This window comes from Passer domesticus, chromosome 1 (genome assembly GCF_036417665.1).
Source record: "Passer domesticus isolate bPasDom1 chromosome 1, bPasDom1.hap1, whole genome shotgun sequence".
In the NCBI taxonomy this organism is placed as follows: domain Eukaryota; kingdom Metazoa; phylum Chordata; class Aves; order Passeriformes; family Passeridae; genus Passer; species Passer domesticus.
Genome location: NC_087474.1, coordinates 70,134,744 through 70,159,297, shown reverse-complemented (window position 1 = coordinate 70,159,297; position 24,554 = coordinate 70,134,744). Strand labels below are relative to the sequence as shown.

Here is a 24,554-nt window from a genome sequence, read left to right as displayed (position 1 = left end):
AATGTTTTCTGTAGCTAAAACCATATGATGTGGTCCATGTAACAAGTGAATTTTAGACATTTTCACAGTTTTGGTCTGCTTTTCTTAGAAATATTGCTCTGTAAAAATGGGGATGGGATGGGGGGATGGTCTTACTGTTTTATTTTTGTCAGCTTTTATTCCTTTTATCTTCTTTCTAAGTCACTTGTCCATGACTTGACTTCTGGGCATCAGTCAGTTCCTTGGGTCTGATTTTTTTCTCTGACCCCAGAGGCTGGCTTGATTCCTCTTCAGGCAGAGGGTAGGATGTTGCTTTTCTTCTGTATTCTTTCAAACACATCTTGTTCTTCCTTTCTGTGAGGTTTGGATACCTGTGCTTTCAGCACTTGTTCATGGGTGTGTTGGCCCTTACAGCATCACACTAAAACAGATGTGTCTTCATTGTAAGGTGAAGTAGTTGCTTCTTTTTGGGTGGTCAGAATTACCCGGGATGATTGGGTTTGCATTGCTGGTCTAGTTCAGAATGGCAAAACATCAGTCTGCTTGAGTAGATGGAAGGGATTTATATATGTAGAGGGACATAGGGGAGAAAATAAGTATTAGGGCTTTTTATCTTATACATGGTTTACGTATTCCTCCAGTTCATCTTGTTCTGAAATTCCACAGTTTCATTGTAAAACATCCCAATTGAGAGTCAATATGTTGTAGAGCTTGTCTCCTACACCCTAAAAAATATTTGTGGAAACTGAATAGTTGGGCTATCTGTAAATGAGTTCATGTAATAAATGTTACAGGGGATGTTCAGCAGTGTTTTCTTTCCTTCAGAATAGATAAGCAGCATTTGGTGTAAAATAATGGTAATATTGGCTGATGCACATGAACTTGTTTTTATGTGATTTTGGATCATATTTCATAGAGCAATTCTTAAACATCATCTGAATCAAACTAATAAAGAGTTTTGTGCTACTTTCTTTTAGGCTGTCAGAGAAAAGGTCACTTTAATTTTCAAGTGTGTATGTGTTTTATATTTTTCCATAATTATATCTTTTCCTCCTCATTTTTCATTAAGAAATTATGTTTCACATGTGGAACTAATTCTACATATTTTTGTTCATCTCTGCTTTGAAAAGTCTTTAAGAGCTTGATTTTTGTCATTTTGGACTTTGAGTGAAATCTCATGCTTTTCTCCCTTTTTTAAACTGCTTGTTAAACAATATAATCAGCAGTGATATAAAAATGCACTATGCAATGTCATATTTTAGGCATTTACACTGGATTGAACTGTAATTAATTGCTGTTGCTGAATACACCATGGTCCTTATTCTCTTTTTGTACCCAGGCTTTTCTTTGTGTGTAATAATTCCATCTAGGAAGAAATCTAATTACTAAGATAATTAACACCTTATCAGCAAATGGAGTTCAGACATTTGTAGAGTTTATGAATTTTTAAAATATGTAATTTCCTTTTAACTGAATGACAACTGGTGTTATGGAGAAAAAGAGCATATTTTATTGTATCTAGCTTGATTGGACCTTATAATTCATGTTGCTATAGAAACAACCAGGCCTTTGTAAAGGATGGTATTACTACTACCATTGGTAATAAATGCTTTGACTGTTGCCAATAGTGTCATTAAAATGGATAAAATAACTTCATTATAATGGTTTTGTCAAATGTAATGAATGTTCTGTTCGTGTTCTGAGAAATGGCAGCTGATGTTAGGTGGCATTGGTTTATAAAGTAATGTACTCTTTCTTCCATGAGCTTACAACTGCTGCACAAGGTATTTGTGTATGAACAAAATCATGTTTCAGAATGTGGTGCTGCTCTCTTCGCTCAGTCCTTAAAGATAAGGGATTTTATTGTTACTTGATATCAAGCAGAAGTTCATATCTTGATGTTTGTCAGTCTTAAGAAAGCAGCAGTGACTGAGGGTGCTGAGCCATCAGCTCTGGGGATTTCTGCTCTGCTGCACAACATCCAGATTGTGCTTCCCACTTAGGGCTGTTGGATCAAGTCCTTGAAAATGTTCAGTTATATAGTGGTTTTGATTTGTTGTTCAGATGCCTCCTTTTAACCTCAACTCAGATGATAGAGTCTGAATTTGTGAACTCAAAAGGGAATTGATAGAATTTGGTTTCTTTGCTGGGGGTTTTTCATAAGAAAAAGGTGAAATAAGATTCTATATCAATTCCTGTGCTGTTACCTATATGTCCAGGCACAGTCTAAAAGGAGGCCAAGGCATTAATATAAGCTCATTGCCAATACTTGAAGAAAAAAAAATTAAATTTGGGGGGAAAAAATCACAAAATATATTCATTACCATGTACAATTTGTCTGAAGGTTGTTGTGGTAGATATAAGCTATGGTCTAATATTGTACCTAATAAAATTAATAAGAATGGTATTCTCTCCTTTCCTCTTTTGGGGTCTTTTGCCAACAGGCTTTCCTTTTCCAGTATAACTCATTGTTTCAGAAAGTTTTTCTTTCAGTTATTCAAAATCAAGTTTCTTCACTCACTATAATCACAGCATCATTTTTTTTCTGTGGTGATGTATGTCTAATGAAATAATAGTTTTCTTTGGCTATCTGAATGCTTTATAAATGTAATTTGGGATACATACACTGACATTCACAGTTCTGCATTGTCTTAACTGGATGAGGGGAAGAGAAACCTTCCATCCATTTCTTTAGGTTAGAGACAGTCTTGGAGACCCCTTGTTAACCTCCAGTGTGAACTTTGCTTGTGACGGTTGTCTTTATACCATTCACCCCTAAAACAATCTCTCTCAGCTGTTCCCTTGCCTGTGGCCTATATAAGAGCTGTAGTATTATTTAGATTGGAAGGAACCTCTGGAAGACATCTCATCTACTCCCCCTCCTTGAAACAGGGCCAGTTCTAAGTTAGATACCACCAATATTTGTGTAGAATTCTTACTTTTCCCCAACATTTCTGCAGTTTATCATGTTACTGGCAGCATGGAGTGACCTCTGCATTGTGGAAACAGTCTCATCTGTGTCAAGAGGGAGCACTGAGTACTATGTGTTTCTGCCTCTCTCTAGAGGATGCTTATCATTATTCCCACTCTACACAAAGCTCAGTCTGGGTGCAAGCCTTGATGGCTTCTCCAGTATCTACTGGGGAAGGTGTTCATGCCATGTTCCCACCATGTCCAAGATGGTGATAGTGGCATAATTTCAACTCAAGCCCCCTAACTTCACCCTCTTATGCATCTTTCTGTGTCTGTGGGCTGTCTCTGTCAGCTGTGCTGCCTTAACCTGATGTGTGTGAGGGATCTGCATATTTAGTCCAAGGGGAATGGTTAGGAAATGTTGACCTTGCTTAAATAACGAGAGAACTCACTGCCTTTGTGAACTTTGTGCATTTGTGAACTTAAGTATTTTGTTTTCCTTTTTTGCTTTAAAGCAAGGCATAGGCTGATGTTTTAGAACACTGAGTTAAAAATTAACTTGTGACTAAAGATGTATTTTTGGCTCCTAAGCCAATTGTGTTCAAATTTGCTAGGTGATATGACATGCCAGACCCCTCTTTCAGACACCCTGTTCTACTTTGATAGCAGCCATATAAAACATTAAATAGTTGACATTTTCTAGTGACTGAGTCTCAAAAGGTTTACATTTTATAGATTAAGCAATCAGAATTCAAGAAATAACAAGATGTGCTGATTACCTCTAATTTTGATTGAAGGAAGAATTGATCCAGATGTTTTCACTCTTATGTCACAATCCTAATCCAGTATTTGCTGCAGTATCTATTACTTGTGCTCTCAGCTGAGCACCAGATCCATTTCTCATTACCAAGCAATGCTGTTAAAATCTTTTTTTTAACACCAAGATACTTGTAGGTCTCAATTTCTGTAGATAAAGTTGAAAGTTATATGTCTATGTACACTAGCTTTTAAGGGAGCAAGACTTCTACATGTCCTCAATTAAGTGCTTCTTTCTACTTCCTTTACAGAGTGCCTGGAATAACAATTGCTACAGACATCATTTGTGGTTTTCCAGGAGAGACAGATGAAGATTTTCAAGAAACTATGAAACTTGTAGAACTGTACAGGTTTCCAAGCTTGTTTATTAATCAGTTCTACCCACGTCCAGGAACTCCAGCTGCAAAAATGCCTCAAGTTCCAGCTGCAGTGGTAAGATCCATTTTCAGATGGCTTTAATACATCAAGCATGTGCACGAAAATGTATATTTTCTGCAGAACTGTGCCACATTCAAATGAAGGATTTTTTCAGTCCAGTAAGGGAAATGATGCTAGGCTAGACCACTGGAAGTGTTTTCATATATAAATGACTGTTCAGATTGTGAGGAAGGGTAATACAGTGGTTATAGTGGAGATCTTGTCTGCTTTCTGTCAAGTTTGGGGTGAATGACTACCAAGAGTAGTAGCTGATTGTTTACACATAGTAATTTTTTCTTCCATTTTAAGATTTCTGTGACTCCAGCATTCTCAAGCTTATTGTGAATAATTATGCAAAGAATTAATAACAGTGATTAATAACTCTGATTTATTTGTCAAATATTAAATTCACAGGCCACATCTTCTTGAGACTGTCCTTATGTACTGCTCATTTACTTCCTTCAGCCTGAAGGTTAAAGGCCATTAATAAAATTGCATCTAATCCTTCCTTCCTTCCTTCCTTCCTTCCTTCCTTCCTTCCTTCCTTCCTTCCTTCCTTCCTTCCTTCCTTCCTTCCTTCCTTCCTTCCTTCCTTCCTTCCTTCCTTCCTTCCTTCCTTCCTTCCTGCCTGCCTGCCTGCCTGCCTGCCTGCCTGCCTGCCTGCCTGCCTCTTCCAAAAGTCTCATCTTAAATTCCAAACTGTTTTTATAAAGAAGGTACATGGATATTGATTGTATTTTGCTCTATATAAATACCTATTTATAAGCAATAATGATAGCAATCATATCAGAAGACATGGTTTGATTTATTTCAAAAAAATTGAATTTGTTATTTTTGTAATCTGAATCTCAAAACAGGAAAGTATACAAGATTGATGCCTGTAGTAATTCAACTCATTACTGTATCATTTTTGTGAGCATAAATAACATTTATATTTCCTTTCAAAGTAAGAATGAAAGTCAACCAGCAATGTAAATCAATTTAAATGAAAAATCTATTTCTTTCAATTTATGTATCTTGGTACACCAACAGAAAGTCAAAACAATATATTGGAACTTGTATTCCTTTGCTTATGTGTGTGAAAGCTAAACAAAGTATCTCTGTTTACTCTCAGTATATACTATGAATTCCATAGAATGTGTCAGCTGCTTGGAAACATAAGATTATATCTGGCTTCTTCAGTTTGCTGTTTAGTGTAGTGCAGCTTGAGCAATTGATTCCTTTATTATAGATTATCTCATAATGGGAAATTGTACGCTTTCAAATATAAATGCCTGCTGTTGAAGTAGTCTCTTTACTGTAACCGACTCACTATTTGTCTTAGTCTTAAATGCTTTTTGGATATTTTGATGCATGAAAAAAGGTTCAGAAATGTAATTTTTGGAAGGTAGGAAGTTTAAAAATCAAAACATTGGTTTGTGTTTCAGGTTTGTGTTCCTGTGCACAAGTTCTTAAGAATGCCATTTTCACAGGACGTGCAGAGAGCTTAAGTTAATTTACTCACTCCTGCTTAACTGGGTACTTAAGGGAAGACAATCTGTGAAGAGATAAATTATTAAAAGAATATTAGCTTTTCTGTAGTTAGAAGTATTACTTGAAAATGGTAATTGTCAATTTAACCCAGTTTTACATTCTTTCTTCTTATTTGTAGCACTAGTACTTATTGCTTTCAGTGAAATAGAACCTTCAAAGAAGATGGGGCCTCTAATCCAGGGCTGATGAAAATCTGTAATTAATAGATTTTGTTTCCCTTTTTTCTTTTTTTTTTTTCCCTGTAGTCCTTCAAAAATCCTGTGTTATGAGATCCTTTGTTCTTTTATCTCTTAGTAGAAATGGAGAGCAACTAGTCAAACAGAGCAGAAAGAGCTTGTGCTAATCTCCTATGTTTTATATTCACATTACTTCTAGACAGCAGCTGACGGTCCTTCCTGCATAACCAGAAATGGACAAGCATTTTATTTGTTATTCCTTGCTTAGAGTAACTTATATTTCTCTGCTAGGAAAAGGAAGTAGCACACAACCATCCACTCTGACCCTTTCATCTTTTAATGAAATATTATCCACGTTAATGAATGCATTTTATTGCATTTGCATTGGGTAAGAAATAGCACATGCACTGCCATACAGCTGGCCTGTGCAAGTGCCTCAGCGTGCACTGGATCACCAGTCTGCACTTGGGAGCTTGGTGCTTCCACGAGATGTTCATAGCAGTATCCACTGCAGTGGATCTGTTGGTAGGATTTCTTTATGGGAAAATAATTTTGTCTGTACAGATATTTTTAAAATATCTGTTTAAAAAAGATGTTGAATAAGTGAGCAAGTTATTTGACAACTCTTATTCTTCTTTTCTTCTTTGTTACTTTTTTTCTGAAGGCTGAATATATTTGCTATGTTATTTCAGTTTTTAAATACTTCTGCAGTGGACAAATCCATTGCTAGTTGCAAACTGCTCCACTTTAGTGAGTTCCTCTTCAGCAACTCTGACTCAAGATGGCTTTGGTGGTTCTGCCCAAGTATCACAGCTGCAATAATAACACACTTGTCATGTGAGTTCCTTTTAGATTAGCTTTTTTGGGAAGATTTTACCACTTGTAGAGACAATCTGTAGAGTATGAAGCATAGTAATAGTTAGTACTTTTATAATTTTAGTGGATGGTTTTGATGATGATCTTAAATATAATTGCCTTTGGAAGAAAATCCTCATTTGATATTATCTGAATAGAAAAAACAATCAGTAGGTCAACATGGAATCATCCCGTCACATAGATAATTTATCACTGAAAGAAAGCCTTAAGGCACCGATATTTTGCTAAAAGGGCAGATGACACTAATCCAGATGGACAGTTCTGCCACCATAAATTCAGAAAAGACAGCTAAGGCTGCAGGCCTTTCTTATTTCTCCTGGAGAAAAAATGTCCATGGAGAATCAGACAATCGTCTGAATGGTCTCGTCATTTCATAACCATCAGTTAGATTATGCTTACCACTAATACTCTTTCCAGTTTAGAGAAAAGTTAAAACAAACCTAGGCATGATTTTTTTAAAAAAGCAGTTATGGTAATCCTGAGTCATGCACATGGAAAATGAGCCAAGTTGTTGTCCAGAACTTAAATGCTACCCTTTTTTTTTGCTTTCCTTTGCCCCCATTTCATCCACCTTCTGCTAAATGCACTGTTTCAGAGATGAGTCTGGATGCTCCTTATGTCCAGTGGGTTGAAAATTCTCACTCTGAAATGTGTTAACGATGAAATGCTATTTTGTGTATTGTTACTGCTGCTATTGTTGTTATGTATCTGAATTTCTCAATTTCCTTGCTGCTTGTAAAAGTGGTGGTGCTGATAACTGCATAACTCAAATTACAGATTCTAGCTGAACTGGTAGTAAGAGTCATGTAAGAGAATATTACTTGGATGTGTCTGGTAGGGAACTCATGTTTAGTTGCATTGCAAAGGATCAGAATAATTCTAAGTGTGAAGGTTACTTTTTTTTTTTCTCTAAAATTAAGAGCATGTAATACCTTACATTTTGGATTCTCTGGTCCTTATTTTTTAAAGATAGCTATTACTCATGTGGGGACTTGCAAGGTTCTTTTTTCTGTCCAGCAGATTTGGTCCATCACAATTACTGAAACATTAGGGGAGATTATAATCTCAGGATCAGCTTGACTTTTGTCACTTGGTAAATACATGATGAAGTAGCCATTTTGAAAATAAGGATCTTAACAAGGTACAATTAGATTCTAGGTTCATCTCTACTGAGAATAGAAAATGGTAGCTGTTTTGAGAGCAGTAATGTGACTGCAGTTTCATGATAACACTGCTATCAACTGCAGTGTGGATTCTAATTTTTCTGTATGTTTTTTCAATAGTGTAAGAAATTCAGTTTCAATTATATATTCACTTTCTCTTTCCTTCTTTCTTTCTTTATATCACCAGATAATTACATTGCTTCGAGCTAGAAAATTTTGTCATTCAACTATTGAACATTTCCTTTAATTCCTCTGAAGTGTCTTATTAATTTTTTCTCTCTGTATTAGTTGTATTAAGCACTATTTACTATATTGAGGTGGATAACTGATTTACAGACTTCATAACTGTCCTGGTTTTGGCTGGAATAGAGTTAATTTTATTCTTAGTAGCTGGTATGGTGCTGTGTTTTGGATTTAATATGAGAATCATGTAGATATCACTACATGATATTTCTCGTTGTTGTTAAGTAGTGTTTATACCAAGTCAAGAACTTCTCAGCTTCTCATGCCCTGCCAGCAAGAAGGCTGGCGGGGTACAAGAAGCTGGGAGGCTGCACAGCTGGGACAGTTGCCCCAAGCTGGCCAAAGGAGTATTCCATACCATGTGACATCATGCTGAGTATACAGAGCTGGCCAGAGGCAGCTGCTACAGCTGCTTGGTCACCCTGAAGACTTAGAAAACTCACACACTGTTAGTACACTCACCATTATTAGGAGAAATAAATATCAGTGATCAGATCTTGTATCCCACTCCATTTAATCAAACCATCACTTAGATCTGTTCTCATATCTCCCAATTACAGGAATTGTACATAATGCACTAGGAGATTTTTTCCATAAGGATAGCATAATACAATATACAGCTCAGTGCTGTCTGCCAGACAAGTTGCTTTTGATCATCTCTGCGGGAACAGAAACTTTGAGGCCTTTGTTCTATAATGGCTACTTATTTTTCTTAGACTACTTTACTTTTACTTCCTTCTAGGAGGTCTCCAAGAAGTTTCATGACACCCTTTCATGACTGAGTGACTGCAGATCCACCATGTCTCTCTTTGATTAGAATTCTTCAAGGCACTAGAACTAGGCATTCTTAAGTGCCAGTAGATACAGCGTGGTGTTTACCTCCTTTGCTGGATGGATGGATATAGGTTTTTTAGTTCTGAATCTCTGCACACAAACTGCTGAATCTTCTGTGGAAGCTCATGTGCTCTTACCTATTTAAAATACATGATTTTCCAAATGTTGCCAAAGTGCCCTCCCAGCATCACTGAAAAATAACCGCTCACTCCTGCATCAGGCAATATTAGCTGTCCTCTGCTTCAGCATTTTTTAATTTCAGGTATCTGGACAACAAATGGAATAGCATTGCTTGTGCAAGGGGGACCTTTAGCCGTGTTCAGAGCTCTAAAGGAAAGGAGCACAAGTGGACCTTGTAGGTGTCCCACCAAAGAAAAGGCTGGTAAGCAAGATGCTAAGCAGACAGTGAGAAAAGATGACAATTGAGGACCACTCTTGCCTTTGAGCATGTTTCAGACTTTAGCAGGTAGTGATGGGGCACAAGGTGCTTGGGGAGGCCAGGGTTGGAGATAAAGCAAGGAAAGAATTCATCTGCTGTCCAATATGGATTTAGAAATAACTTGATAAGGTTTCATGTGATACGTAACAGAAACAATGGCACTGTTAAACACTTGAAGGTTGAGAGAGTGCAGCTTCAGGTGGACTTGATTAGTTAATGTGATTTAAGTTCGCAGACAGGAAGGTATCATCTCGTTTCAAATTCTCACAGACACAGCAGAATCAGTAATACTTATTGTGTCAGATTAATGGTAGCCAATCCAAAGATCATGAAATAGGATTATGTAGGGATATTCTTCTAAAATGAAAGAGGAATGCTGTGGAGATCATAAGGTGGGAGAAAAGAAAAGTAGAAAAAGAAACAATGCCACTTATTCAGCAGTACTGTTACTCCAGTGTATTGTCACTATGAGCTCCCCTGTTAAGTGCTGTGACTAAATGGCATTACATGCCCCAGGAATTGGATGCAGCTGTGATAACTGCTTCTGGTGTATCAAAGTTTCTTGGCCCCTGACACACATCTCCCCTCTCCAGCACATGCAAGAATGCATGGTGTAACATGCAGAATATTTCATGTGTAAGAGAGGCCAAGACTGATTAATGTCTGAGTTTGACTGCTAAACCTCTGTACTACAATTTGTTTTTCAGCAGTACACTTTTATTTGCTGTTTGCTATTCTGCTGGGATAAAAATCTGAGTGAATATTTTCATGACACCTTTGGGACCAGGGAGTTAAAAATATGAAGGCTGGAGGGGAGTATAGACTATGAAGAAAAAACAATATATAATTCTTCGTTTTTTTCACCGAACTGTTGTAGTATTCCAAGCTAACGTATTCCAGCAATTTGCTTTCTAGTAGTTTTATTTACATCCATGTTCCCTTATGATTTTTATGAGAACATCATGTGAGGTACTGTAGAAAGCCCTACAAACCATTGGTAGCTATGAATTCTCTCATCTACAAACCCCGTTATTCTTTGACAGGTTTTATTTTGATTGGTGTGTCTGTTGGTTAGTGCCATATCAATGTTGGTTCCTTTTGTTACCTTCTAGATGCTTAGCAATAATTATGGATTATTTCCTCCCTGTTTTTTTTCCCAGTAATTCCATAAACTGGTTGACCTGTGAAAGCCTGTTTCTTCCTTTGCTCTGTTTAGAAGATGGCCAAAACATTTGGCTGTTTTTATGCTGTGTCTTTAAATCTACCCCAGTGCTCACCATTCAGAATGTAGCCAGAACTTTGGGTTTTTGCAATGAATTCAAAGGAGCATAATTACCTGTGAATAGGGGTTTTGTGGTTAGACAAAACTACTAAACAGAATTTTATAAGTGTTTACAGACCATTTTATTTTAGAGCTAGAATCAGCTCATGCTCAAACCACCTTCAGTTATTTGACCAGGCGCTGAAATGAAAATCTGTTTTGTTGTTGTGGGAGACAGTTGAGCTGGTAGGTTTTAAAACTGGTTAAACCCTTTTTGAGATCTATAAACGATCTGCCTATGGAGCTGCTGAAAATTCAGTTCATAGCTGAATCTGGGGAATGAGTTAAATTGCATGGTAACAGCTGGACAGTGCAGAGTCAGACCCCTGAGAAAGGATGAAAGTATTTTTACTCTAGCCTGGAGCTGTGGCTCTTAAATCTTACACTGGTGTAGAATAGAAGTCTTGTGCTTTTGTGTTGCTTGGGAAAACAAGTCAAAATTCAAAGCAGGATTGGAAATGCACTTAGGAAACCAACTTTTTTAAGTTTTGGTGTTTAGTTTTTGTTGATTTTTTTTTTTTAACAGCAGAAATTGGTTGGAATGAAAATTACCAACAACTTCGTCATAAACTTTATACAAATCCAAGTTGAAAATTAGAGCATCTTAAAGTAAAGCACAACTATGAGTTCAGTCTAGGCCATGTTGTTAAGAAAAATAATTGGAAAATAAAATATGGAGAATATACATAAGGAGGAAGAGGGGGAGTTCTTTCTAAACTTCATTGTCAGGCCAGAAATAGTTACAGAATTTTCAAGAATAATGAAACTGCTGTTAACTTCATGTAGCTTTGTGGACTGATGCTTGCAGCCATGTGCAGAACATATGTTGTATAAAAATAGTTTTGGAAAGTGCAGTCCTCCAAGATTTGTAGTGGCCATGAGCATTCATTAGCCATCCTCCTTCCCCTGTAAGTCTGTCTGAAAACCCTGATGGAATTGTGAGACTTTCAGTTGAAAGGAAGCTGAAATAGCATCAGGAGTTTTTAACACCACATACTCCTGAGCTGAATAGAAGGAAGGGAAGATACTCTCAGAGATAAGGTAGAAAAGCCTTTGATTTTAAGAGAGAAAACGGTTTTATCTCCAATCTACTGTTTATTCTTCTGTCCTCTTCATTGATTCATAATGAAGTGGAAGAACCCTGGAAGAAGTCTTAACTGTGCCTTTTTGTAATTTTTCTAATTTTTGCTTGAATTGCATTTAGGTAACTTTTGTAAAACTGAAACAAAATGCTATTTTTCAATTTGGAATTTTAATTTATTTTATAATCCAGACTGCTCAGAACTAAAAACAGTGCCAGCAGCTGTAGTAATTAGTAATAGCTTATTCCCTGAAACACATATAGGCATCAGAACAGAAAATTTTCAAAATTCCAGACTTCTTCAAATGAGAATGTGGTTTAGGTGTAATTTTTTTGTAATTTAACACAAAGAGCAAATTATTTTGTATCATGGAGGCAACTAAACTTGTCTATGAGTTGCAAATAATGTAATATTTATGATGGCCTATACAACATGCTTTGGAGTGAAAGAAGACTGAAATATCCTGAGGTGGGTTCTTGGTGACCCTTTCTTGAACTTCATCTGTCTTTGATAATCCAAGTGCACTCCCTCAAAGCCATCACAGTTGATCAGGTCACTGAGTGCTCTGAAACTTCTGTCTTCTACTGTTTTCATTGCTGCACCTGCACCTCTGGTCATTGGGCTAAAAATCTTGGAACCTAGAATTCCTTAACACCTGGAAGTAGAGTGGAGGACTGAATAATAGCTGAAGATAAAACAGTGAGAGCAGTTTTTGTGTGTCTAGTGAATTCATGTGTTGTAGGTGGTCTCTATCACACAGCCAGCACTTGAGCACTGCTCCTCACAGTTTGTACCACACTGTACCCTCTTCAGCACTTTCTGTTCTTCTTGGAAGGCTGGAAAACTTGGTTCTTTCAAGGCTGCTTGTGTATGGTACAGCACACAGATAACCTCACCAGTTCATGAAAAGGAAAAGAGTGCCCTGCAGACAGCTTTGTCCTGGGCTTAACATATCTGTAGATACAGATACATAGATATTTTAATATTACATTTTATTACTAAGATGTAGTTTGCAGTTCATTCTGGTTGATATTGTTGTGTAACTAGCTGCAATAACAGTATGTATTCAAAAACTGTCTATCCCTCATGACCAATCACTTTATTTCTGGTTTAGTGTCAATCTGATTGGAGATATGGCTGATACCGCAGGCCAAGATTCAGCTAGATCTAGATTGTTCTACAAATTGTTTTGACCTAAGCAGTCTTCCTAATCAGTTATAGTGGCATCCTTAGGAAATACCCACCTCATATATACTGTGAATTTTCTACATGAATTTCAGATATAAAAATCTATCAGAAGCAAGAGCATTTTATGAACTACATCAAATTTGTGGACCCTCATAATGAACAAATGCTGAAGGCTTTTTCTGAAATTAATAATTGCTTTGTACAAGTTTTCAGAGTAAATTTTGCATAATTTATAGAATCATAGAATTGTCGAATATCCTGAGTTGGAAGGTTATTGAATCCAACTTCTGGGCCTGTGCAAGACATCTCAAGGATCACACCCAGTGAGAGCATGGTCCAAATGCATCTTGAACTTCCTCAGACTTGCTGCTGTGACCACTTCCCTGGGGGACTCTTTCCAGTGCCCATCCACTCTCTGGGTGAAGAGCCTTCTTTCCATATCTAACTAAACCTCCCCTGACTCAGTGTCATTTCCTCAAGCGCTCTCACTGGTCACCACAGAGTAGAGATCAGTGCCTGCCCCACCTCTTCCCCTCACAAGGAAATTGGAACTGCAATGAGGTCTCCCCTCAGTCTCCTCTTCTCCAAGCTGAACAGACCAAATGACCTCAGCTGCTCCTCACACAGCTTCCCCTCAAGGGCCTCCACCATCCTCATGGCCTCCTTTGGACACTCTCAATCAGTTCATTGTCCTTTTTATATTGTGTCACCCAGAACTGTCCCCAGCACTGGAGATGAGGCTGTCCCAGCCCAGAACAAAGTGGGACAATCCCCTCCCTTGCCTGGATGGCCATGCTGTGCCTGATGCCCCCAGGACACGGGTGGCCCTCCTGGCTGCCAGGGCACTGCTGGCTCAGATTTACCTTGACATCAACCAGGACCCAGGTCCCTTTCTGTGGTGCTGCTCTCCAGCCTCTCATTCTTCAGTACATACATCCAGGTTTGCCCCATTCCAGGTGCAGAATCCAGCACTTTGCCCTTGTTAAATTTCATATGATTGGTGATTGCCTAGCTCTCCAATAAAAAGTGACAGGAATAACAAGCTTTAATCATAAGAGAAATTAAAGTGTCTCAAATTTACCAGAAGGAATAAAATTCAGCAACATTTGTGAAATATATGGGTTTGAAGTGTCTGTATTACATAGCTAATATATGGGAGGTAAGAAGGAGGAAATTGCAATGCACATGATTTAATTGAAAATGTATCCTTCGACAAATTATTTTCAGATAGGTTGGCAGATGTTCTTATGAAGATTCTAGCTGGATTTTGAAAATGTCTGTAATTTTCCATAAATCAGAATCTCTACATAAAATGTAAAATAGACTAAACCATAATAATTCATGTTGCTATAATTCTGAAGACAGTATTCCTTTAACGTTTGCAATCATTTTATAGTATTAATGATCAATAAAGCTGTGTGAAGTTTTATATATTTTGCTCTTTTAGACAACAAACACATTGCATGGAGTCACAGAACCATGCTATGTTTTTTTTTTTAAAGAATCCTTCTGTGTAAAAAAAGTATACAGAATATGAATTATGAATCTACAGTTCTGTTGTTAATTGGAGCTGGAAAAAAAGTCCACTATCCTGTAACATTGAGGAACATAAACTGTGAACTGCTGAATAACACACTACACACTAAATGATATTTTCCATGCATGGATCAAAAATTATTAGAAAATTATTTCTTAGAGCAAGCTGAATGTTTGGGTCAGTAGCTGAAGTAGAACAGTGAGTCTGTTTTAACATAGTAATTCAGGTAGGTTAGGTCAAAAAGACTAGCTACTCCCCAAATTATTTTCTATGCTTTATTATGGATGGGATCAGAAAGACAGCAATAATTTCAGTAGAGGTGAGTTAGTGATAGGACGCAGAGAACTTGTCGGGCCTGTATTGTCACTTCTGTTCTTTCAGAGCTTACAGGGCATGGATGCAAGTGCAGAATGAACACTGGGTATGATTTTATCAAGAAATCTGGCTGGGGCACAATGTTTTTTTTCAGGATCATTTCTAAGAGGCTGATGCATTGAATAACAGAGGTCAAAGAGAATGGTTCAGTGGTTTCTGATCACTTTTTTAAAAGCTGTTTTGCAGACCAAAAAGCAATCTGCAAACTTTGATAACATGGTGGTTCCAGTGGCTTGTCTCATATCTCTGTTGTGGTTATAGGTACACAGATTTAATACTTTATGGATTGAATCTCCAAGCAAGGCTTTTAAATGTACCTTGGTTGGAGTAGTTGCTATTCTTCCTCTCTTCTTGGTGTTTTGCCAAGTAATTCTGTGGAGATTAAAGTTAGTCCACTGGGTGTCTTTGGGTAGGATGCTACCTGCTTCATTCTTATTTATGAGTTCTGAGTTTGGAACTTTTTAGTTTTGAGATCACAGGTGTAACATAAGGGAAAAGAAAGCAACATCCATTTTCTGATCAGCAAAAAAAGCTGTGTCTAAGTCATAGAATGCCATAACACAAAACGTGTTAGAAAGAGCTGTTTCAGAAAAAAAAGATCCAATCTCATGGTTTTGTGTCTGTTTTTCTGGAGCCTCTGTGCTTTCAGTTATACTGGGAAGGGAAACTGTGAAAATACTTGCAAAGCTGCTTCATTTTTCTCCCAAAGTGTATCAAATTTGTAGTTACATTTTTCCCTGATTCACTAAGTTTAATATGACTTTAAATGAAATAATTCATTAGAAACTACAGAAGGAGGTAAAGTGGTTTTCCAGACTTGTTTGAAAGAAAAACTGAATATTGCTGTTGGTTGTTAGCATGCTTGAGGATAGGGGTGAGATGCTTTATAAACTCCAAATTAAATAAGGTTCCTGTGGTAAAATAAAATTATTTTTTAATTCTGATCCGCAGTATGTAAAAGAGAAATGGGGGAGATGATTGGTAAGTGAGGGAACAGAACTGAAATAAAGATATTAATCTGATTGCCTTAACACGTTATTATTCACTGTACTCATGAAGGAAGAGTATTTGAACAGAAACATGTTCTTGTTACTGAAGGCAGCCCTGTATATTGGAATGATTTTAAATGTGAGCAAGAAAACAAAGACAAGAGAACTTTGCTGGCAATATATTGATGCTGAGACTTCCAGTGGAACTGCTGGAATCTCCAGATCTGTCACAATATTAGGCTGGAATTAATAAGAACTTTCAAGGTGAAAATAGGCTTTATAAAACTGAAAGTTGAGTCTAAAGGAAAGCAGTAACAGCTTCATATTGGGAGTAATTTTGTCCCTTTTATTCCTAGATGAAAATCTGAGAATATTCCATTTAAGTAGCTTCTAAGTAATCTGTAAAACAAATACCTCATTGATATTGTAGTTCTCCTTCACAATAAACATTGCAGACCTATGACACCATGCTTGAAAAGAAAGCAAACAAGTTTTGGGCTATGTTAAAGTCATCTGAAAGACAGGTAATTATCACCTGAATATGAAAAGAGGATCATGAGATAAGTCCAATATACATGTGTGAGCCTACAGTGTTTAGCATTTGTTATAACTGTTCCATTTGTAAAATGATTTTTCTAAAGTATATTCTGATTATAAAAATTTATTATTAGGATACCCCTACTTTTACCCTATTTTCACACCATTATTTGCAAAAAAAAAAATAAAATTCTAAGGTAGTCAGCACAAAATTCTATGCTGGTTTACTTGTGCAGAAAATATTTTAAATTGTTTTAGATTTCTTCTGTACTACATGGTTTGTTGAGTTTTTTTGAGGGGTGGTTGATTTTTTTACATTCTGTTGTTCTTTAAGTGATATTTCATCACTTCTACATTATTCTACAAAAGTAGAATAATAATCCACAGTATAGTCCATGTAAGGCATTAGAAAAAGTTTTATTATTGCTAAAAAGCAGTGCACTAGAAAAAGAATAAAAACACCAAGGTCCACTAACTCAGCCTTATTGGTGTATAGTCCCAGACTGTTGTCAAAGGAACCTTTATCATTACTTTATCTTAAACATATAATATGCATATTGGATGACCATTATCCCTTTATTAAATTCCAGTAATCAAAAAATCTGAGGCCCAGCAAAATGGGAGAGAGAAAGGAAATAAATAGAGCAAAGTGTATGTTACTTGCATTGCGTATCTGCTTGCAGGATGGGGGAAATAATGAAATTGTGGTAATGTGTTGTTTCCTCTCTACTAACATTGACTGTGTGTTCTGTCCTAAGAAATGTCATTAGTTGATGTTGGTTTCTGGTTCTTATTTTTATAAATCTCTTGGACACTGCCTGTCTTTTCAGAAGAAGTTAATTACTTAGGTGCATTTTAGTAACAAGCTTGAAATAACTCACTTAGAAAAAATATTAATTTATTTAAGAAAAACCTTCCATCCTGGCATACTTATGTGTACAAACATATATAGTTTTACTGTATTTAACTCAGTCCTGCAGCAGCATTTTAATTCACTCTTTATCAGATGTTCACATACTTTTCCTGATAAAGATATAAGAAGTCTCCTATTTATCTCCTATATAATGTGATATTTTTACAACTTTTTAAAACAGAAAACTGAAAATTTGTTTTTACAGTCATATGCATACATTTTTTTAGTGGCTCACATCAGTATAGGATCTGAATTTCTGTCTTTATCTCCTCTCCCTGCAGTTGTTTCTTTAAGTGCTGCAAACTAAGGGCTATCTATTCCTGTATGGCAAGCCTGAAAGAAGTGCAGGAATAAGCTATGAGTCTGACGTTGCTATCAAACTCCTGGAAGGTCTTTTCATGCTAATTTGGAAAGAAATTTTTTTTTTTTTTCAGAAATAATTAGAATATGTCCTCTGTAGGTCTGTGAGCATGTTTGAAAGCAATAGTGCTGCTGCACGTGGAGCAATATGATAAGATTGTACAGTTGCCTAAGTTCAGAGAGGGTTTTTGAGTGGCTTTTTATGATGTAATTTTGGCAACATTATTGGTAGAGAACAAAGGACTGGAGAATCAGAACACTGAAGAAAAAGAGCAGAGAAATGGAAGTTTATATGTTGGTCAAAGGGTACTTTAAAGGGATGTTGGACTAAGCTGAGGGAACATAAACAGGGGTATGAAGCTACGTCAATGGAATAAATTCTGAGTAGATATGTGTAAATAGGTAGTTTGGGGACTGAAATAGTCCACTGGAAGTGATAAAAGAGAAGGAGCTTTTGGACTCCTTCTTTTCCACTGTAGCCTCTAGACATGAAGAGGCCTGCTTTACCTTCTGCTCTGTACTGCATAGAGGTGAGCTGTGAACCATGCTTCAAAAACTTATTGTTCATACCGTGTGACTCATGCCAGCTGTAGGAGTTGAAGGGATTACCATTGGAGCACCATGAATTCCTTGTCCTGTGTGTGTGTGTTTTGAAATACTACATATTTTTGGGTTTTAGAGATCTGAGTTAAAGTGTGTTTTTTGTTGTAGAAAGACAGAAGTTATCACTAAGGAACCTTAACTCTGTGCTTATGGCATTTTTATCTCTATGTATTCAGATTCCATACAAAACAGTTAAATGATGTTTAGGTTTAGTTCAGCGAAGCCTATTGGACATCCTGGGAATTTTGGGGCATTTCCTCATCTGCATCTTGAGAAGATTCATTGCATGTTTTTCTCAGTTAGGAATTCCCAGCATTTCCCCAGTCAGGAGAGTTTTGATTTTGTACAAAAAAATAAAACTTTTGTGGAAAGGTAGGAAAGAAACCATAATTTTGTATAATAACAAAAAGTTGAAGACTGTCAGTGTCTTGTGCAAGGGAAGCCATCTTCACTCTTCGTCTAGCTGAATGTGTAACCAGCATTTAGGCGAGAGTCTGAGGGTGAAAGATGGGTGGTTTTCCATCATTTCGTTTTACTGACTGTTATTAAAGTAATTGCAGTCAAAATTAATTACAGGAGAAATATTCTTCAGTACTATGAGCAAGACTTGGACTTTTTCTGGATTTTGTAGGGCTTTCTTCCTAGAATGATTAGTGGGGTTTCCATAACCCAAAGTCAAGTGCTTTTGTCTTCTTTTTGCATGATGCTACATTAAATTAGGTTTTTTCAAGCAATCTTTTTAGCAATCATTTTTGCATATCTTTTTAATTTTTATCACATTTCTCCAAATAATTTTTATAGTACTTTAAGTACTTTGACTGTCTACATGTGTCCTACCAGAAAAGAAGTCATTGTAAGTTGCTTAATGTTTCAGTGAAAATAAAAACTATGTAAAGAAAGAAAATACATAGTTCATGTTGCATGATCAAAAGTTGCTAAATTGTCCTATAGTTTCCAGAAGTTAAAATAAATTCTGCAGTCACGCAGCTGTCTATTTAGTTCCCAGCATGCTGGAAACATAAACAGATCTTTCCAGCTTCGCTGGAAAGCTACTTTCACAGAAACAATGGCTAAATAAGACACTGGTACAGACTACAAGCAAGGAGTTCTTGCAGTTGTCTCCCCTTAACACATTTTCCAACATGCAATGATTTGCCTTCCCCAGCTATGAGATAAATAAACACTGATTTTGACATAATAAAACTTTGAACTGATTTGTGACTCATCCCTGCGTTAAAGACAAAGGGTGTTTTTCTCCTCTTCCTGGTCACCCTCTATAGGATACCGCTGAGAAATTCTATTTAACATGCGCTGAAATTACTGAAAGCTCTTTGGCTAAAATCAGAAGTTGGATCAAGCAGGTTTTGTCTTTGAACTATGCTCTGAAGAGAAGAAATTTTTTTTTTCCTTTGCCTTGGCATTAAATGAGATATCACCTATTAATTTTCCACAATCAAAGCAGTGAGAGTATTAGCATCAAAAGAAATCGACAAATAATAAATTATTCTTCTTCAAACTGACTTCCTTTGCACCTGATCTTCTATAAGGCAATACTGCATGTACATGCTAGAATAGTAGACAAGTCTTTACAAGATTGCAGCTTGATCACTCAGTTTTATCTGTATTCTAAAATATTATTTATGATATATTGTTCAAAAATTAAACCTAGTCTGAAGTGTTTACACATTCCACTGATGTTACACAGATTAGTGTTTATTATTTATTAAGGATATTTTCCTTAATATTGTTAATATATATGTTAATTATTTCCTGTAATATTAAATATCCTTAATCTGCATACACTGCTGTTCATAACTACAGTTTCATTAGCAAAGCGGGGAGAGAATGTGTTTGTACCTGCATACAGCTTTTTAATCAGTAGTTTCTCTCTTTCTCCTTTAACTTTTCTAACATGGCTTTTTTATTAATAATCCTTTACAGAAAAAACAGAGAACAAAGGATCTGTCCCAGCTGTTTCATTCATACAATCCATATGATCATAAGGTAAGGAAAAAAGTATACTATCTGAGTTTGATGTTAAGAAAAATTCCAAACATTTGTGGTAACTATATTTCTTGTTCAATTCAAAATTCAGGAGAAATTATAAAATTGAAAGCACTGAGCATGTTACTTAAATTTTGCTGTCACATAAGTGTTTCTTTTTTTCTTTAAGCCAAGTTTGAAAAGGTGCATTTTCTGATTTGTGGAACCAATGACTCGCATTAACCTCATAGAAGTATAACTTATAGACTGGCACTAAGTCCTGCAAAGTGACCATGTGTGGTATTGGATTCCCCTCTTTTTTTTCCTCTGTGTTTAGGAACTGGCTTACCCTAGAGTATGTTGCTTAGCCTGTTGTGTCAATTAGGCCCTGAGATACATGATACTAATGAATTATCTATTGATCACAAAAGCATCATTCGAAGAGGCTGCTGCGTGAGCAGCCTGGTGGTTTTCTGGGGAAAGAAGCAGAAACACGCATCATTATAACTTGTTTGTAACATCTGGGGGAAAATAAAAAGGTCCTTTCTCATTGCAATGTGAAATTTAAAAAAAAAAAAAAGTTGTTACAAGAAGATTTTGGAGAACCAAGAGACTGACATCACAGTATTTCTGTGCTATAGCTATGTCATGGTGTTCTTCTAGACATTGTGCAGAAGACAGCATTAAGCAGCAGATTGAATGGAAGGAATGTTAAGTAGGTTTTTAAATATTTTCATGGATTTCCTCCTATCTTTGATGCCTCTGTGGGCATATTCTTTTAACAAGTGCACAAAACCCTTTAAAAATTTGTCAGCAGTATGAGATGTCTGTCTTTGCTGCTTCTGTTTTGAGAAGTGTGAGTGATTTTGCAAGTATCCATTAAAACCAACAAAGATTTGAAACATTTCTGTTGTTGTTGTTTAGATTGCAAAGGAAAGTTTTGAACTCTGTCTCTTCTTTTCCTGGACATGTACCAAATATATTGGAAAAAACAGCTAGGTTTTATATTTGTGAGAAGAAGGTGGCAGAAGTGTGTATGTGCATCTATCTCTTTGTAGGAACACGTGCACATATATGCAATAGATGTGTAACTACACATATGTCAGTGAGAAACACAGTGTGTAAATGAACAGATTTATCAGGCAGGTTGTTGCTGTGAGTGTTCTGTAGTTACCAGACACTTGAAAATTTAGTTTAAAAATACATTGTAAAGCAGTTATATTCCATAGCTTTTACAATTGTACCTAATTTCAAGTTAAATTCATCTCTGCTTAGTACTTCTTTTATAAATAGTCTCGCATTATTTACAAAGACTGGTGAAGCTGATATTAATGGCCTGTGAAAATGGCCTTAATGGAGAAACATGAAGAATAAAAACAACCAAACTAGTGTGATAAGATTTTGAATGGGATTGTTGCTCCTTTGAATTGAAGCATTTTAAGGTAAATGTAATAGTAAGTCAATTAAGATCTAGTAAGGTGATGCAACTAGTGAACGAGAAACTTTGATATTCCTCTCCATGTCTTAATTCTCCTGTACAAAACACTTTTTATTCATAGTACAAGGAAATTCCATTATTCTTTTATTAGCACTTTTAATGGAACTTGGCCATTTGTAACTCCTGCTGTCTTCCTGCTCATATCCTTTGTGGCATTATATCAAAGTATTCTCAAATGGTTTTGGCTGCAGTTGTGAGGACTTCTGCACTCTTTACAAATTAGTCATCACACAATGTGGAATGGAATATAAATGCTTAAATATATTCACTTTTTATCTTTGTTTTAGGACCTTTAATATATTATTAAAAGTAGTACAGTTGTTTGATGGATGATTTTTGTACCGCCACACTTTTTTTGCTTCCAAGCATATTCTGTATATATATCTGAGAGTACAAGTGCAGGGGAAGAGACAAGTGAAAGTTTGTATTAAAGTTATGGCCTTTCCATATTTTCCATTTGACAGTGAAGGTTTTCTTCTCCTGACTACTTCCTATTTGTAGGCTGCAACAAGCTCACTGCAGATTTCTTGCTCTGAGCTTTTAATTTCCAACTCAGCTTCCAGTTTCACAAGTGTTGCAGTTTAGGGGAGGGCTTTTAATTTTTGTATTAAATCTAACATTAGTTGGGAATTCGGTTATTTCTAGTGGAGGTGTGTATTAGCTTTAGTTCTGTTTTGTTTGATTTACATGACCAAAGGATTTCAAGGCAGGCTGGGGGCACATGTTGTTTGCTATTTTGTAGATTATTTTCAGGAAGAAAGGAGATTTCACAATGACTTTGTGAAACCATTGGTGACACAGGGTCATGGCATGAGTGATTGGAAGTAGTAGCTTCCAGGATTATTTCTTTGTTGATTAAACGATTTTTCTCTGAAAACCTTTCTAAAATAGAAGAAAAACTTAAGGTTTAAGTTTGTGCTTAGTAGAAGTAGTTAAAACAGATGTGAAAATCTCATTAACTACAGTGGCTTAAATGGGACTTGCTACAAAGATTTGACAGTACTTCATCTTTTTAGGATAGAATATCTCATACTAAGGAGAAAAACTAATCAGAAAATCAGAAAGTGTTCATTCTTCCATGCTCGCATTTCACTCACTAAACCAGAAAGTGATATTTTGATGCAGTAGCTATACTAACCTTACTGACCTTGTTACTCTTTATGCATGGTCAGGAGGCCAATAGCTTAGAAACAGTAACTGTTCCCCCGAAAATGTAACCTGAATATATATTTGCCAATGTAGTGTAACTTAGAGCATCCTGAAAAATATTTAAATGCTTGTGGTTCTTCTTTCCCAGATGAAAACCCTGCGGTTTTATAGAGGTGGAAACAAGGATTTACTTTCCCTTCCACTTTCAGGTGTTAAGTTTTATCTTTTATCCAATGAGGCCTTAATTTAGCAGCAGAGGAGGCAGAACTTTCAAATTCCTCCTGCAGAAAGAATGGAAAAGCAGGAGATACTCTGCTGATGCCAGGGGAGAATTAGCTGAGCTCCTGTATACATTAATTCCTAAACAAGTATAAATTACCATCTAGTTGCCCTTCTCATTGTTCAGATGAAACCTTTCAACAGCAAATCTCAAAATTTTCCATTATATACTTCTTCTATCCAGGCACATTTGATCCTGCTCTCTTTAACCCAGTGTTACTAAAATGCTTTACAGAGCCTCTGACTACAGAACCTGCAGGTCTTTCAGATACTGTGCCACAGACAAAGCTCATTTTAGCATCAGTCCTGAATGCCTAGCAAATATATTGAATTCTTCATGTCAGACACATACAAAGAACTGCCTTTTCTCATTTTTTTCTTTTGTTGTTCTTAAATATCTTCTAAAATTCATTATTTTCAGAACTAAATAATTACTTAGGAAATGCTGAGCAATATCTTTTCCCAGGTGTGTGATTGCCATTTATTCAAACTTATTTCAGTTAGCATGTGTAAAAATACATGGCACTCTCTTTGTAGATGAAGTAATTCCTTGTTCTGAAATACTTGCTTTTCATTTTTATGGAGAGTAAAAATATGTATGGGTCTGGCTTTCTTGAGAGTCAAGTTCTGACTGCTGTGTAACTTTTCTCTGTTTTATATACAGTTAATCTTTTTCTAGGACCATCAGAGAAAGATGATAAAATTGACATCCTCATAATGCTGTACCAACAACAGCTTTAGTGTTTTAAAATGTAAAAGTAGATAATTGAGAAGCTATAGTCTGGCCAGTTTCCTGCAAGCTCATTTAATTAAAGATTATGTTTGCACACAATTAATTTCTGCTGAATGTTTTTTGTGTGTATACTGTGAGGCTTCACTTTTCACACAGTAAGGATTTTATTCTTTCTGAAGTAGATATTAGGCTCAGAAATAATGGAATTTGAGCTCTCTCTGAAATGACCCTTGCTCTTTAAAATTTGTGAGCCAGTTGTTTTTTTTTTAAACTGGTCAAGTCATTGTTATAATAGTTTAGTGGTCAAAACAACAGGTTTTATAAGCTTAATAGGAGTTTCAGGATCCAGTATGCACCTAATGGCGAAATTCAGAAGTGCAGAGCCCTGGTTCCTTTTCATCTTTTTGTCAGATGAGTTTAAGTATTCAGTCCTGCCCTGGAGTGGTTGTTTAAAACTATAATCCTCAATTTTTGCTCTGCAGAAAATTTACATGTTGTAAGCTCAGTATATCAGGACTACTGCACATTTTGCTGCTTTGCTTTCTTGAGAGGATACCCAGGATATGTTAGGGCATGTCCATACACGCCTCTGGCAGCACGGGGCTCTTACAGTGAGAA

At 36.3% G+C, this 24,554-nt stretch overlaps 1 protein-coding gene across 6 annotated transcripts in view; it reads left to right on the top strand.

Moving 5' to 3' along the window:
- Positions 1-24,554, top strand: part of CDKAL1 (CDK5 regulatory subunit associated protein 1 like 1) — a 378,983-nt gene that overhangs the window by 270,325 nt on the left and 84,104 nt on the right. For all 6 annotated transcript variants that reach the window (XM_064422776.1, XM_064422785.1, XM_064422794.1 and 3 more), the window contains 2 exons: positions 3,960-4,140; positions 20,236-20,298. In XM_064422776.1, coding sequence (XP_064278846.1) covers positions 3,960-4,140; positions 20,236-20,298 — 244 coding nt within the window. The remainder of the gene's footprint in view (positions 1-3,959; positions 4,141-20,235; positions 20,299-24,554) is intronic.